The sequence below is a fragment of the Phalangium opilio genome, unplaced genomic scaffold (genome assembly GCF_054372755.1).
Source record: "Phalangium opilio isolate 3A_F unplaced genomic scaffold, DU_Popi_V2 ptg000352l_1, whole genome shotgun sequence".
In the NCBI taxonomy this organism is placed as follows: Eukaryota; Metazoa; Arthropoda; class Arachnida; order Opiliones; family Phalangiidae; genus Phalangium; species Phalangium opilio.
In genome coordinates, this window is record NW_028324228.1 from 5,213,515 (window position 1) to 5,229,981 (window position 16,467).

At 37.5% G+C, this 16,467-nt stretch overlaps 1 protein-coding gene across 1 annotated transcript; it reads left to right on the plus strand.

Annotated features, from left to right (window-relative positions):
* The first annotated feature begins 11,818 nt into the window (after positions 1 to 11,818).
* LOC149607121 (uncharacterized) lies at positions 11,819 to 15,513 on the plus strand. The gene is made up of 3 exons (XM_089860429.1): positions 11,819 to 14,596; positions 14,652 to 15,173; positions 15,463 to 15,513. Exons 1-3 carry the CDS (start codon positions 11,915 to 11,917, stop codon positions 15,511 to 15,513), a joined length of 3,255 nt encoding a protein of 1,084 aa, XP_089716555.1. The 5' UTR covers positions 11,819 to 11,914.
* Positions 15,514 to 16,467: the final 954 nt, after the last annotated feature.

Consider the following 16,467-nt stretch of genomic DNA (forward strand, 5'->3'; position numbering starts at 1 on the left):
AATTAAGGGTTCCACGAGAGGGAAGAATTTTTTTTAAAAATTCAGTGATGTTTTCACCAGGGATAAAGGAGGAGCGTGAGGATATTTGTTTTCACGCTTAGAGGATTGGCAACTCCCTATCTCCGACGGCAGCTTTGTGCGTGCAGACAACAGACAAAGGAAATACTGATTTACATTATTTAAAACCTCGACATTTTAAATCCTGAAGATGAGTATTTTTTTGTCTGTTGTCTCGAAATATTTCTTTCGTATGTTGTCAGCACGCAGAACAAAAGCTGTAACACATTAAATATCGAATAAGCCGCCGTCGAAGATAGGGAGTTGCCTATCCACTAAGCGTGAAAAAAAATTTCCTCACGCGCTTCCTTTATCCAGGTTTTTACTTTTGCCTGTTTTAGAGGTTCTGCAAAATATAGGTCCGACCCTAGCGGGCTGGCTGGCTGAGCGTTCCATTTCTAATTCTTAAATGGTTTTAAACCAAAAAAGATAAATGCATTTAAGCATATAAAATAGTTGTTAAATTAACTTTTTTGGCACAAATATTAGTGCCAAAAATTATGAGATTTTTGTAAGGTTTAGGCCGGGTCACCTTACAATAAATTTAGCTAGCCTAGGCAAAAAGTTTTATGGCCGGGGCCATCTTGTTTAAGATGGCATATGTTCCAAAAATATTTTCCATGTATAAACTTCCAAAATTCATTTATTTTTTTTTAACAATACCTTCTTTGAGAAAGACAAATATTGTAGTATTCGTGGCTTGTTTATCTTTTTCGGTGCATAGAAATCATTATCCAAGAGACAAAACGAATTGGCAAACCTAAGTTAGCCGTAACTTTTAAGGATTACTGTATGAGTTTTTAAACATCCTAAAATAAATTTTAGAACAATTAATGCCTTATTTTCTATTAAAAGTTATGATTTTACTAGAGCGCTGATTATATTTTTAAATATAAACATCCTTTATCTATCGACGAAATAATCTTCAGGTTTCGATATGACGAAGACTTTTAGTTTGGAATACCCCCTAAAGAAGTAAAACTTAAAACCGACAAATAACTAAAATATCCAAAAATCTATAATTTTTTTATTCTAATACCTTAATTATTCAATGCATGACTGAACCTATATTTGTTGTTATTTATAAGCTTACAAAATATAATTGCAAGACGACCCCTTAATACGTAATCTAAAATTATTCCACTACACTTTCAATTAAAAATTACTTTTCATTATGAATTGTATTATCCATATGTGAAATTTAAAGAAAAATTAGCAAAGAAAAAATTCTACTTATACTTTAAAGCCATTTTATATTTATATATTTAGTTTCCAAGCAAATATATTTTAAAACTAAACTGTAAAAAGATTTCTAAATATTTTTTAAATAAATTTCTTTTAAATCTAATATTTTGGGTCTTGGCCACTTTGTTTTCAACTAGAACATTTACCATTAAATAAAATTCATGAGACTAAGTAAAATAGTTATCAAATAACAAGAAAATACATTATTAGATTCTTGATCATTTTGTTTTCCTACGACATGTAGCCTAAAATTGGCTTCCAAAAGAACACATACTGTTGAGAATTTAGTAAAGTAATTTTCGCGTTTCTAAAATAAGATATTGATTAAATTTAAATTTGTATAAGTACTATCAAACCTGTATATCTTAAGCATATCACGTGCAAGTGAAATAAATAATAATAAAAAAAAAACCATCTAACCCCAAAAAATACCTTAAATAAAATATAACAAAAAAAAAATAAGAACCTTGAACTTTCAATTTCAAAAGAAACCACCAACCCTTTAAAGTAACAAAAATAACCATTGTAGCAATAAGAAAAATTTGTAAAAGAGCTTGTCAACCTTGTCAAATGTAATCTGGAAGATCTTCTCTCTCGAGCTAGCGAAAGGGGAACGTCCCCAAAAAACCCAAAAACACCAAGTGCCCAAAAACCGAATGCACGTGTACAGCAAAAAGCTCGAAGATGATTGGCTAGCTTAGAGAGAGGAGATCTTGCAGAATAAAAAATACCTTGTAAATTTAAAAAGTATACCTCACTTTTACCTTGTAGCTGGACCCGAATGGTCAACTGCCTAAGCGGAAAATTATTCCAAGTTTTAAAACTTTAAAATTATACCCCTTTTTTATCGTTGGACCCGAATGGTCATGTAATACCTTAAAATTTTATCATTTACTATTAAATTTATTGTTTAGTTAAACGAGTCGCTAAATAATTATCACTAAACTAACCAGAACTAATTACCAATTACCAACAATAAAACCATAAATATTCATCCATTGTTTCAGTCCGGTGGATGGAAAAAATATTAGCTCTCCCAAGCGCTTTTCTACATGGTGCCGAAACCCGGGATAATCGGGACGATTTAGATAAAACCGCGCGCGAAACCACGCGATACGTATGCCGGACGCAAACAACGCGCTCACCCCTGGAAATAACCAGGAAACTAACTCCGCCACCACTGAAGGTAACCAATAAAGTTCCGCTGGTTCCAAACAGTCAACCTCCACTACCTCTGGAAATAACCAGAACAAAAGAAACACGCAAACCTCAATTAAAGCGGCCCAATCTGCTGCTAACATGGCAACCACACCACCTGACAAGGTAAAACAGCTAAAACTCGCACGCACCTCACAGAAAAGTGCGCTGAAAGTACGGAAATGGAAGTTCCAGTGCAACTTTACCTTCATAGAGGCGGCAATAGAAATGAAGAATTTCTATATACGAAATTAAATGTATAAATTCGCGCAACACCCTGGTTTGGCATCTTTTAAATATTTACATTTTCCATTCGAGTTATACCAAAGTTCGCTTGCTCTTTTTAGACATCCAGTAGAACATTTCAAATATTCAATACTAATTCCTCAACACGTACTCCCTTCAAAATAATTAATTTCATGATAAAATGTTTTCGGAAAATGTAATTGTTCTTGAAAAAGCGTAGATATGTAATTTTTTCAATTAATTTAGAGGGACTAGATCGATTAACAGTAAAATCAGTTGATTGAATTAAATATTGATTAAAGATTGAGTGGATAGAAATAACTAGAAAAAAATTTCAATATCTGAAACTTCAGTCAATTGATAAACCTCACACATATCGTTTGTTGTTTCGGCCTTGGTCCAAACCAAGACATTTTTTTATAATCGTAATGGTGAGTCGCCCAAGACACAAACTCGTGTATAAACTAAATAAGGAGGAGAGGGGTTACGTATCGAGTAAATATCAAAAAATCGCCTAAAAGTTTTTTTGATTTATTAGTTTTTAATGGTATTTTATGTCTATAATATATTTATTTTTTCGTAAAAGGTTTGTTGTTGAAAAGCATTTTTTTTTTCATTTGTATTTCTTAAGGTGACGATTTTACTTCAAATTGTTATATGCAAGTTATTAGGTATTGATATTTAAATTGTTATATGAAAGTTATTAGGTCTTGATATTTAAATTGTTGTATGAAAGTTATTACGTCTTGATATTTGTATTTAATACAAAGAAATTTTATTATTTATTTATATTTGTACTGTGTACAACAATATTTTGGTGTTTACGTAATCTCTAATCTAATTAAATTTCAATGCTTCAAAATATATATTTGGTGTATCCTATTCAATGTTTACCCAAATAAAAATTTGAAAAGAATTAAAAGCATTATTTTCTTTCTAAAGGATAATTATATTGGGGTCTTGACCATCTTGTTTTTTCCACTACAACATACCCTTTTAAACAAGAGCCGAAATGAAAAATTCTAAGCTTAAAGAGTACCCTCTCACCCCGAAGAAAATCGTGACGATGCCACCCTCTAGCTGCAAAAAATATCTTTCCCTATAAACCCAAAAAGATTTTCGCTCTGAAATATATTTTCCCTGTAGTATCAATTGGTATGAAAAAGTGATCGCCCAGTTGGGGGCTCACTGAAAAACTGACCGTCCAAAACAACAACTCGCGTCTCATAACTTCCCCTTCCCTCGCACTCTCTACGGCGACTCCTTACATGTTGAAGCTGGCAAAATTAATTACCTAATAACACCTTTCTTTGAATTTACCATCATGTCAACAATAAAAAAAGTAAATACGTTATTATTTCGTGTAGAAGCAACAGTTTCCTTCAAACGATAAATTACTAGCCCTTAAAAATACGCCCCTTTCGAATTTGTCAGTAGTAAACAGTGAAGATAAGGGAGGGGAACTTGAAATTAAAGAGGTCCGGTAATTATTGGTTGTGAACAAATCGTAACCAAAGGGATGTACCGGTATTTAGGGCGTCTCTAATTCAGAAAAAGAACTTTAGCCTAGTAAAATAAACAAAAATACTCTTCTTCTCTACGTGTTAAGAAAAGGGGAATTTTGAATAAAAGAGGACAGCTAATTATTGGTTGTCAACAAGGTGAAATGAAAAGGAATTTACCAACGTTTAAATAAGGTTGACCATACCGACATCTAGCGGTGAAAAAAATACCTTTTCCTATAAACCCAAAAGAGTTTCGCCTCTAAAATATATACTTTCCCTGTAGTACAAATGGGGGGAGGGGTGGATGAAAATATGGTCGTCCAGGTTCCCTATAAACCCGAAAAAGATTTTCCCTATAATACCAAATGGGGGTCAGCAAGGAGGGTCGCAGAAAAAGAGTACAAAAATGGAGGGAGGGGAGGGGGGAGTTTTCCCTATAATACAAATGGGGGTCGGCAAGAGGGGTCGCAGGGGAGATCGTTTCCCTGTACTGCCGTACTATTCTCTCACTTTTTATTTCCATAATACCGTTTCCCTCTGTTCCGCACATCATCAGAGAAACAATTCTCTGGTCTATGGTCGTTTGATTCAAGCCTAGATGAAAATGATTAGAAGAACTAAATAAGATCTAGATTTTGGAAAATATGTCCAGTTCGAGAAAATATTGTGAAAATGAGCAGAGGAAACAATTTCAATCTTTTGCAAAATTTCCAATCGTAAAGTTTTCAGTAAAACTAAATACCTTGAACAAAACTTTATTAAAATCAAGTAGCGTTTACTCATATTTTCAATACTATTTTTGCATTTCATCACGCACAGAAAGCTTTAAAATGCGGAAACTAACTTAAACGAATAAAATTAAAGTTTCACACGCACAGCTAAAATAGAATATTGCGAAATGGAAGCATCGAGGCATTAAATATACGTTTAAATTGAAAAATAAGCGGAAAAATAGAAACTGGAACAGAATTATTTCCAATTCACTTCTCTTAACGAAGGGAACTCGGTCCTCCAGTAGAAAACGAGGAAACATTAAAAGGTAAATTAAAATATATTTGTTTGTGTGAAAAAAGGCATCGTGAAATATATAGCGTTATTTAAGAATAATAAAAATAGGTAAGCCGTAAACGGTAATTTTCAGCGGTATGTACTAACATCGCCATAACAGGGAAGTTGTAGTTTTCTGTTGACTTTCACCTACAAAATATTTAAATTGAAATTACCAGTTTCCTTAAAGGAAAGAAAATGTCCCATATTGACCTTTCAATAATATTGCTAATAGATACCGAAAATGTAGGGTATAAGTGATCTGCAGATCAGATATTAAATTTTCAGTTTTAAAGAGACGATTATAACTATCACTAGCTTTTGAGAGGTTAAAATTCTTGAAAATTGTTAAGCCTAATATGTTACATTTTGTTATTCCAATATCGAAAATACTTTGAATCCGGAAATTAAACTAGCCGTTTGAAAGCACGATGACATTATAAAGGTCAACAACATCTGTTGCTCGTGATTTTTTTTCAGAGCTACACTTAAGACTTTTGATATTTTCAATTTTTTTTGTTAAAAGACAAGACCACCACTTTTGTATGTTTATTTTAAATCATAAGCCACGGTATGAGGGTCTAAAATTTCAAGCAGTTAGTGCTTTTAAATTAATTTAATTAAAAATATAAAGATATGAATCACCATTGCATTTTTTTAAAGGGTGACGTTTTGGGGGATTTCGCGATTTATTCGCCATCATCGTGATTGCTGTATTATTGGTCTTTACAGAAAAGTAAACAATACATGCCCCATAGTGTAAGATTTCAGATTATTTTTGAAGCATTATTTTCCGCATGGGTCTGTGATTTGAAAACAACCAAATAGATTGAATGGGTTATTTTGAATGTTAAAAATAATTGGGGCTCGGAATCGGATACGCATTATCTTAGGTTAACCGTTTTTTAATCGACAATTCCTTTTCAGATGGTTTACTTATAGACTAAGCATAACAAATGTTAATAGATTTTACATGAAACGGATAACATGGAAACAATATTATACGCTTATATTTTTTATTACTGGGTTTTATTGTTTCGGATAAATATCGTATTGTTTATATTACTCAAAGTTTTGCTAGCCGTAATGGATCTCGAAATACGTTGCACCGAGTCTAATAGTTAATTGTTTACTCGACACATGGAAACAAAAAACATCATAGCATACAAATATATTAATTAAATGTTTAGATAAGGTGATGATATGAAACATGGTCAATTTTTCTTCGAAATAACTGGAACACATTATTTGTGAATGATGGCTTAAATAGTTATAGGTAGAATCTTTTGTTATAGTATATATATTATAAAAAGACATGGCAAGAGATGTGAAAATAGAGACCGCAGAACTCCCTTGGATTGGTTGGGTAATAAAAGAAATGGTGAAAACATTAAGGTCTGTTCGTTTCTGACATTCAACTCTTTCAACCTTCCTTTAAGAATGTAAACACAATAAGCAGGGGTATGAGTAGTAGGAAGCGAGTGAAAAAGGACAGCTACGTAATGCACACATGTTTTATTTCTAAGTTTTTTAAAGATAAATCATTTTCCTTCGTAATTATGATATCACCATGAATTCAGGCACATGCTGCTGGATATGATTTCCGGTTTCATAGAACCACGTTTCTGTGTTCGAACCGCTAGAAAACGTTCTTTCAGAAGCAACTGAGGAACTTTGAATGCATAGGTAGTCCTTCGCAAATTTACTAGCCAATGGGTAATTGATTGAATTTGCCTGTGTACATAATAGGAAAAAATGATATTGAAAGACGAACGGTGAAACCTTTTGTTACATTCACCATTCGAAAACGTTTGTCTGGGTAGGAAGTTAATCATCTTTTAAATACTTCGGAAGTTCAGTCTTCGAGGACACTTAGGGTAAACACTAAATATTTCGTCAGTGGGCGCAACAGCCACATCCACAGTCGTTTCGTCTTTCGAATCGTAGAACTAGTTGAAAACGTTAGGAACACCAGCCTTGATTTATTTTAATTAACTTTTGCTTGATATATCTTTAAAGAAACCTAGCTTTAAAGTTGGGTCCAAAACTGTAAATAGCAATACTATTTTTATTACTAAGCCATCGTTAGTTATCCTGAAGATCTGTTTAGCAATGCAAACTAATCGAGATATTAGTTGTAGTATTTGATTATAAAGCCTACTCAAACAGCAAAGTCCAAGGTTTCTGGGAACGCCCATCTGCCAAATTACACTGATGAGGCTTAAGAGTAATTTCGCACTACTCAATACAGGTTTTTATTTTCCCATTTCGTTTAAGGCGGATATTAGTGACATCAATGTAAGCGGTTTTTTCGACAGGTTCAGTTAAGTCGAAGCGCTTTGTGTACATTGTAATGTAATACTATATTTATTTATGCCAACAGGATTATATGGAGCTTAGGAAAAGTATTTTAGGATTTCTCCCTATAATTGTGCCTTTATGCGATTAAATATGGACTGGTCGCATATTTCAACTCCTTAGAGGGCAAAACAAGACGAGCGCGCATAACTAAAGTACAGAGGCAAAGATCGAAAAAAGTTTCACCAGATTGCTGTTCTACTCCTCTTTGATATGTTCATATTAGACTGCTCGGAAGATTGTCGAATTTCGGCGTTGAACTCAGACCACCTCAGTGGAATTCTCTAATAGAGACCCTCATTCTTCGGTCCGCGACAATTTGGTCTCGCCGATTTGGTCTTGGGACAAATGGGTCGCGGGACAAATTGGTCTCAGGACAACTGGGACTCGAGGCAAAATGGTCTCAGGACAACTGGGACTCGAGGCAAAATGGTCTCAGGACAATTGGGTCTCTGGGCAAAATGGTCTCAGGACAATTTGGTCTTGGGGCAAATGGCTCTTGCGACACTTTGGTCTCGAGACAGATTGGTCCCGATACAATTGAGTCTCGGAATAAATTGGTCCTGGAACAATTGGGTCTCGGGACAAATTGGTCTCTGGACACGAAAGTCTCGTTTTAAAAAAATTATCACCCCTTCAGCATTTTTTATCCAGCCAAATTTAACCGAACAAAACCAAACCTACCTAACAAAATCAAACCTAACCTAACCCAACCCATTCAAACCAAACCTAACCTAACCAAATCCATTCAAACCAAACCTAAATTAATCTAACCCAACCGAGCCTAAACTAACCAAACCTAACCTAACCCAACCTTGTTTGGAGGTAAGAAGATTATTTATATGAGTATGAAAAGCAAGCCTCTTAGCACGAATAATTCATTAGCAGTAATAGAAATATTTTGGAAAAGGTGACAGCTAATTAATAGGAGAATATTTTGGAAAAGGTGGCAGCTAATTAATAGGAGAATATTTTGGAAAAGGTGGCAGTTAATTAATAGGAGAATATTTTGGAAAAGGTGGCAGCTAATTAATAGGAGAATATATTGGAAATTGTGGAAACGAATTATTGGGACCATTGTTTTGGAAAACTTAACGTAGTTGCTGACGCGCTCTCGCGCATTCCGGAAGATATAGAAAATATAGACTCGGACCAAGAAACAAATATGGTAGAATTAAACACCCCTGACCCTTTAGAACTAGATACGGAGGCCGTTAAAAAGGCGCAGTCCGAAGACAAATATACTAATAGGTTAAGAGTATTTCTCGAAACAGGTGTTGATGGGGAAAACGACAAAGTTAGTAAATGGATAAAAAGAGTTAGTCCTTTCTGCAACTTAACCGGTGGGATCGTCTATAGAGACGTAGTAGTTAGCCCCTCGGGTGAGGAAGAACAACTTGTTAGTCGGATAGTAGTCCCCCAACGTCTGAGAAAAACTGTGATAGCGGCGTGCCACGACCTTCCCTCCGCGGGTCACCAGGGTAAAAGTAAAACCTTAGATAGGGTCCGAAGGTATTATTCATGGGAGGGCATGACAAAAGATATAGCCAAATACGTTAGGTCCTGTAAAATTTGTCAAGAGGTCAAATCCCCTCATGAAAAGGAAGCCGGGTTGATGAAAAGCGCAGAGCTTTCGCAACCATGGGAGGTAATAGGGGTAGATCTAAAGGGCGAGTTTCCTAGGAGTAAGAAAGGTAATACCTTTATCCTAGTTGTAGTAGATTATTCCACAAAATGGACAGAGGCTTTCCCTTTAAAAAAGGCTACTTCCCGTAATATAGCCAATTGTTTAGTTAATGAAGTATTTACTAGGTTTGGAGTTCCCAAAATTATGGTTAGTGACAATGGCACTGCATTCGTATCGTGTCTAATGACCGAAGTATGTAGTTTATTCGGGGTAAAACAGCGCTTAACCTCATTTTATTCGACCCGCGGAAACCAAACTGAACGCGCGATTCAGAATTTGGGTACCATGTTGAAATGTTACGTGAAACATAGTCACCAATATTGGGACGAGGGTCTACAACAATTTATGATGGCCCAACGAACATCAAAGAACGACTCCACAGGGTACTCCCCCGCATTTTTAAATTTTGGGCGGGAAATCAGGGAAGCCCCAATAATGAATGTGGACCTAAACGTAAGCTAGCTATGTGAGCAAGTAACGCCACTGGCTAGGGCGAAAATAATAAGGAAAGCGATAACAGCAGCACGAACCAATTTGAAGATCGCGCAGGCGAAAAACGCCAAATATTTCAATAAGAAAAGGCGCGATTTCGAGTTTAATCAGGGAGATAAAGTTTTAAAACGGACCCATTTCCAATCGTCAGCAGGGAAACGATTCTGCGCAAAACTGGCAAAAAGTTGGGAGGGCCCGTATCTCATTGAGATGAAACTATCTGCCCATACGTATCGGCTGTGTACAACTGACGGTAAATTATTAAAGGGAACATTTAACATTAGGGAGTTAAAACCCTTCGTAGAAAGAGAGGAAGACGCTGAAATAACAAATCAGCCAAATCCCAACCCAAGAAAATATAAGCCTCGAATTGTTAGGCCACCACCGGACGAAGATTTTCATATGACTCTTCGTCCAAGGGGAAGGAAACCCCACTAATTCCTGGCATGTAAATCCTTAAGCTGTAAGAAACTTAGTTTTAGCGTGATTGGGAGTTCCAGGTACGGATCCTACTTGGGCTTTGTAAATCTTTCACCCAAGCTTAAAAAGGTCATAAGCTAGGCTGTATAAACTGTAGATAGATTATGTTCATAAGCTAGACTGTATATATTGTAAATAGATTACGTTCACTATTTTAAAATTTTGTAAATATGTCCGTTCGGGGTCGACCGGAGCTAAGGTGGGGGGAATGCAACGGATATTTTCGTTGCACAATTCAAATTTTAGTTGAATTCAAATTTTAGTTGTTTCCCAAAAGTCCGTTAGCCATTATAGTTATAACCTAAGTTTTGTAGTGGGAAAGGTTTGAATGGTTAACCTATAGGGACGTGTCAATAAAAACTGGGAATAGCGTTTTGGTGGCGACTTCGTGGCGCCGCCAGACCTTGGTCATTGTTCAACCCCTCTTTCGCCGGCCGAGTCTTTCTTTCTTTATTTTTACCTTACCCTTTCATAAAATATACTGTCGTACCTTGGATGCTGTAAATAGCTCTGTTATATACTGTAGCGTAACTTTAGGCTTATTTGTATTGAAATGTCTTTTCTCGGTATTGTGTATAGAAATTGTACTGTTTAAGTTAAAGACGCCAGATAGTCGCCAGATCTTATCGTTGCCCATAGAATTTGCCACCGCGACGTGGTCAAAATTATTTTCCCGCGCTCGCGCCCTAACACCAAGAACAGTAACCGCCAAATTCTCGATTCGTTAACCAATCGGCGTTCAAATCGACGCTCTCAACCAATCAGTGAACAAAGACTTCAAGCCACAAAGATTTCAAGTCATCGAAATTCTATAAAAAGGACTGAACACCACAATGAGATAACCAGAACATAGAGATCCAAGATTCAAGAAAGACACTCTTGATGACTGCTCGATAGAACCAAAGTCCATCTCCGGGTACTTCTCCCATGGCGGGAACGGAACTCCACCACGGTTGCGGAGAGTCGCTGTAAATCACTGGTCGACCGGACAAGTCTTAATTCTTCACCTTTGGCGCCAACCAACACTCTTTACTACAACGTCTACGTTTTTCACTTCCGTCCGATCCGTCTAGTGTCGCCGCAAGTCTCGGTGACAAGCGCGCAACTATGAACTCCGTTGTGATAAGTACTCTTTCGCATAACGCTAACGCGCATTTAATTTAATTTAATATAATATTAAGTGGCAACTAAATTTAGTAATTTAATTTAATCTGGCGTGCATGCTGTTATTTTGGGGGTGCATGTGTCGGGGTTATAAAATGTTAATGGTATTATAGTAATTAGTCGGTTTTAATTTCAAACAATCTGAATTAATTTTTAACCAATCTGAATTAATTAGGGTATTCTATTGTTTGGAAAATAATTGAAATGTAGTAGATCCATGGTACGACAACCCATTCTCTTTAATTCACTTACAAATTCGTAGTTTATAGTTTCTAAATCAATGCACACGGTTGTTAGTAGTCGGCCGCCTGAAGAGGGGGGTAAAAATCGTGGCAGAGAAGACCTGAACACTACAAAGAAAAACAAAATAACAACACTTGAACTTTGAAGGAGATAAAGACGGAATCCAAATATCTTTACATCAAACGCAAGCAATATGGCAGCTCCCCCAAATCCACCACAAGTGGTAGGCACCTTCGGCCGTAGTGAGATTTTCGACGATCAAGCTGAGTCATGGACAATTTACTCAGAAAGGTTAGATCAATATTTTGACGCAAATGACATCACTTTAGACACGAAAAAGAGAGCTATTTTGTTAACGGTTTTGAACCCTAAAACCTATGCTCTATTACGAAATCTCTTAACTCCTATCAAACCCACTGCGAAAACATATGATGAACTGATAGCCACATTAACAGCACATTTCACACCTAAACCGGCCGTGGCAGTCGAACGAAGTAAATTCGATTCACGGCAAAGAAGACAAAACGAAACGGTATCTGAATACATAGCGGAATTAAAGCGTCTCAGCGAACACTGTAACTTTGGACAAAATTTAGAAGATAGATTAAAAGACCGATTGGTGTGCGGTATAAATAATGACTCAATGCAACAACGATTATTCTCTGAGCCTAATTTAACATACGCCAGGGCTGTGGAAATCTTGGACACAACTGAGGCAGCGATGCGAAATCAAAAGGAACTCAAACGGCAAAATCAAGAAAGAAATGGCTCAATCAACGCTGTATATCATTCTTCTAACCATTCAGAATCACGATCAACGCCTCCAATAAAGATACAACAAGAGAGATCGCGATCATCGCAAATGAATCGCGGAAATAATTCTTCACAATTTCGACAATCAAGGAGTCATACTGAATATAATCGAGGTAATCAAGGACAACAACACAACTACGAACGATATCGCGACAGTAGAAGCCACTCGCATTACAATGGGCAAAGATCATCAGCAGCATGGGACCACCAGGCCAATCAACAACGACCTTGTGTAAGATGTAACAGGTTCGGACATCCAGAATATAGGTGCAACCATATCAATTCCATCTGCAATCATTGTAAAATACAAGGGCATTTGGAAAAAGCATGTCTCCGAAAGTTAAAGGAAAGGACTAGAAGACCAGAGCAAAGTAGCAACGCAAGAGTACATTCCATCGAAGAACAAGAACAACCGATAGCCCAAGAACGGCTACATCTTTATGAGCCCAATCGACAAAATCAAACTCGGGAATCAAATGAAGAGACCGCAAGACCCCAAAATGAAATAACAGAATATACTCCGATATATTATATCAATGAAGCAAATGCAAAAGAAGAAACACCAAGAGAAGAAACGAATGCACAGGATTCGAGCGAGAATATAGCAAACACGGACGTCAATACGTCAATTAGTTTTCACACAGAACACCAATCAACGGTAGGAACCATCGGAATTGAAGAACAGGAAGACAGGAAGCAACAACTTCATCAACAATTACCTCCAGCCATACACATAGATTGCAACGTCAACGGAGCTAACATAAGCCTACAACTGGATACAGGCTCGGCAGTTACCATAATTTCGGAAGGAACTGCTAAGAAAATACCGAACATAGGGCCTTTAAGACCTTTCGACTTTCGATTAAGTTCTTACACGGGACATCCCATAATGACAATCCTTGGAGAAACCATGGTATCCGTCACCTATGAGAAGCGAATCTGCGTATTACCAGTAGCCATCTGTCAAGGAAAGGGACCAGATCTATGTGGACGAACATGGATTAATTCAGATTTAAACATGTGGCCGAAGCCTCTAGAACACCCGACGATCAACACTATTACGTCAAAAACCAAGCTAGATGCAATCTTAGACAAACATAAAGAAATCTTCGCGCCCGGCCTTGGTCATCTACAAGGTTTCCAAGCGAATATACATGTAAAGCCGGACGCTGTTCCTACGTTTTGCAAAGCTAGATCCATTCCATTCTCTTTACGCGATAAGGTCAGCCAAGAACTAGAACGGCTCGAAGCAAATGACATCATAACCAGTATACCGCATTCCAGTTTCGCTTCACCCATAGTACCCGTCATGAAGCCCAACGGCAACATACGCATTTGCGCAGGTTTTAAAACAACAGTAAATCCGATCATCAACATCGACACGTATCCCTTACCTAAAGCCGAAGAGATCTTTTCGACCTTAGTAGGATGCAAATATTTTTCGAAAATAGACCTGAAAGAAGCGTATAGTCAATTGGAATTAAATGAAGAATCCCGGAAGATAGCAGTTATCAACACCCATAAAGGTCTTTACCAATACAACCGTCTACCTTATGGAATCGCATTGGCTTCAGCCATTTTCCAGCGTACTATCGAGACCTTGCTGAAGGGAGTATCAAAGACAGCACCCTTCCAAGACGATTTACTAATCGGTGGCAAAACAGAAGAAGAAAATTTACAAATCCTCGACAAGGTTTTAACGAAATTAGAAGACAACGGTTTGAAGGTATCCAAGGAAAAATGCGTTTTCCTACAGCCAGCCGTCGAGTTTTTAGGCTATTTTTTGGACGCAAAAGGCCTACATCGGCAACCGAAGAAAATGGCTGCGATCAACGACGCACCGCCCCCGCGTAATGTGGAAGAATTGCGAGCATTTCTAGGGTTATTAAACTATTACGCCAGATTCCTCCCGAATAATTCGACCAGACTCGCGCCACTATATCAATTATTACACAAAGAAACGGCATGGCAATGGACAGAAATAGAGGCCCACGCTTTCCAAGCGGCCAAGGACACGTTGACGACTTCCAACATCCTTACACATTATGATATTACGAAACAAGTGTATCGCCTTCGCTTCTCGGAGCTTAACCAGCGCTGAACGCAATTATTCACAGCTCGAGAAGGAAGCTCTCGCATTGATCTTTGGCGTCTCAAAATTTCGTGACTACCTCCTGGGTCGCAAATTCGTCTTACTCACGGACCACGAACCACTGGTATCAATCTTTGACGAACGTAAAGCCATTCCGCAAATGGCCGCTGCAAGGTTGCAGCGTTGGGCACTGACCTTGGCAGCATATGCGTACACCATAAAATACAAAAAGGGATCGGACAACGCAAATGCTGACGCACTCAGCCGGTTGCCTTTGCCTATTTCGGAAGAAACGAAGACGCCGCTTCCATCCGAATACGTTTTCGTACTCAACACGATTGACAATAATCCAATCCATATCCATGACATGGAACGCGCCACTGCGACAGACGATACGTTGATACAAGTCAAGCGCTATATGGAGCATGGTTGGCCGAAAGTCGTCACTCCCATATTAGAAACTTATCGAAGACATCAACACGAGCTCTCAAACGTGAATGGCATTCTTTTGAAAAGTAATCGAGTCATTATCCCCGAGATATACAGGGTGATTCTAAAATGGTGGTATAACCGAACTACTGCGGGTTCTATGAGCGATTTTAAGTCGAAAATGTTCTATGGCATTTTGTCATCCAGGCCACGGTTTAAAAGTTATGATAAGGATCATTTACGGATGACCCCTGAAAATTAATTAAATTCGAAAACAAAAGCCCAGCGGGTTGAATACATTTTTTAAGGGGACTCACGTGTTTAGAAAGCCTTGGTTTTCTTGAAATTTAAAACTGATATTCGCCGTCGCGCGCCAACATTTAAAAATTTTGTAATGGCACGTGCAGCCTTTTACTGTGCTAAAGTCTCGTGACTACGATCTTCCCAACAATTCTTAAGCCTATTTCAAATTAGATTTTAAACAGCGTAGACAGTGAACGAAACCAACCCGCTTTTTTAAAAACCAAGTTTTAGAAAACCGCTTTTTGAGCCTAGAAGGATAGGTATGCTCGACCACTTCGCTCTCGCCTGGGAAATGCTTTGGTTCATTCCTAGCTTCCTGCATTACTTCTGATTGCCGCGGTTACATTACTGGAGACTGAGTTTTGAGACTCTCATTCCTTCCAAATTCCAACTGACTTTACAGTTAGTTGCAATCCGGCCACGAAAGCAAACAAAAGCCAGCGATTCAACAAGTTTTGAGAATCGAATGTGAGAACATCTAGTCAGACTCTCATTCTATGACGCAAAACACGCTACACCCCCAAAAACTGACATTTAGTTGATTTCTTAATTTGGCTTCTGACTTTACAATTTTTACGTTACATTGCAGTAGAGCCCATGTGTTCCGTAACTTCTTACTCCATTGACGATCAAATTGTTAAAATTAAGTTTTGATCCGCTTTAAACAAACATACGTGTAATTTTGCTTGAAAAGCTTCACTTCTTTTTGCGATTCTCAGTTTGTTGATTGTTTGTTAGGTTTTTCTCAATCCGGCAAGAATCTTCCCATTTGGTCCTTTTTTATTAAATTTTCAATGCATTTCCCCATATTGGGTTAGGTTTATCTCAATTCGGCATGAATCTTCCCATTTGAACCCATTTTCAAGCTTACATTGGTGGAGGACTTCTTTATGGAGTTCACGGGGAAGTAAATCGCGCGCGCGATTACTAAACACGTGAGTCCCCTTAAAAATGTATTCAACCCGCTGGGCTTTTGATTAATTTAATTAATTTTAAGGGGTCATCCGTAAATGATTCTTATCATAACTTTTAAACGGTGGCCTGGATGACAAAATGCCATAGAACATTTTCGACTTAAAATCGCTCATAGAACCCGCAGTAGTTCGGTT

Excerpts from the sequence above, each read along its gene's own strand:
- LOC149607121 (XM_089860429.1), top strand. The coding sequence starts at position 11,915 with ATGGCAGCTCCCCCAAATCCACCACAAGTGGTAGGCACCTTCGGCCGT. Across the intron at positions 14,597-14,651 it reads ATTATGATATTACGAAACAA|CTCGAGAAGGAAGCTCTCGC; the intron begins GTGTATCGCCTT and ends AATTATTCACAG. Across the intron at positions 15,174-15,462 it reads TTATCCCCGAGATATACAGG|CCTTTTACTGTGCTAAAGTC; the intron begins GTGATTCTAAAA and ends TGGCACGTGCAG.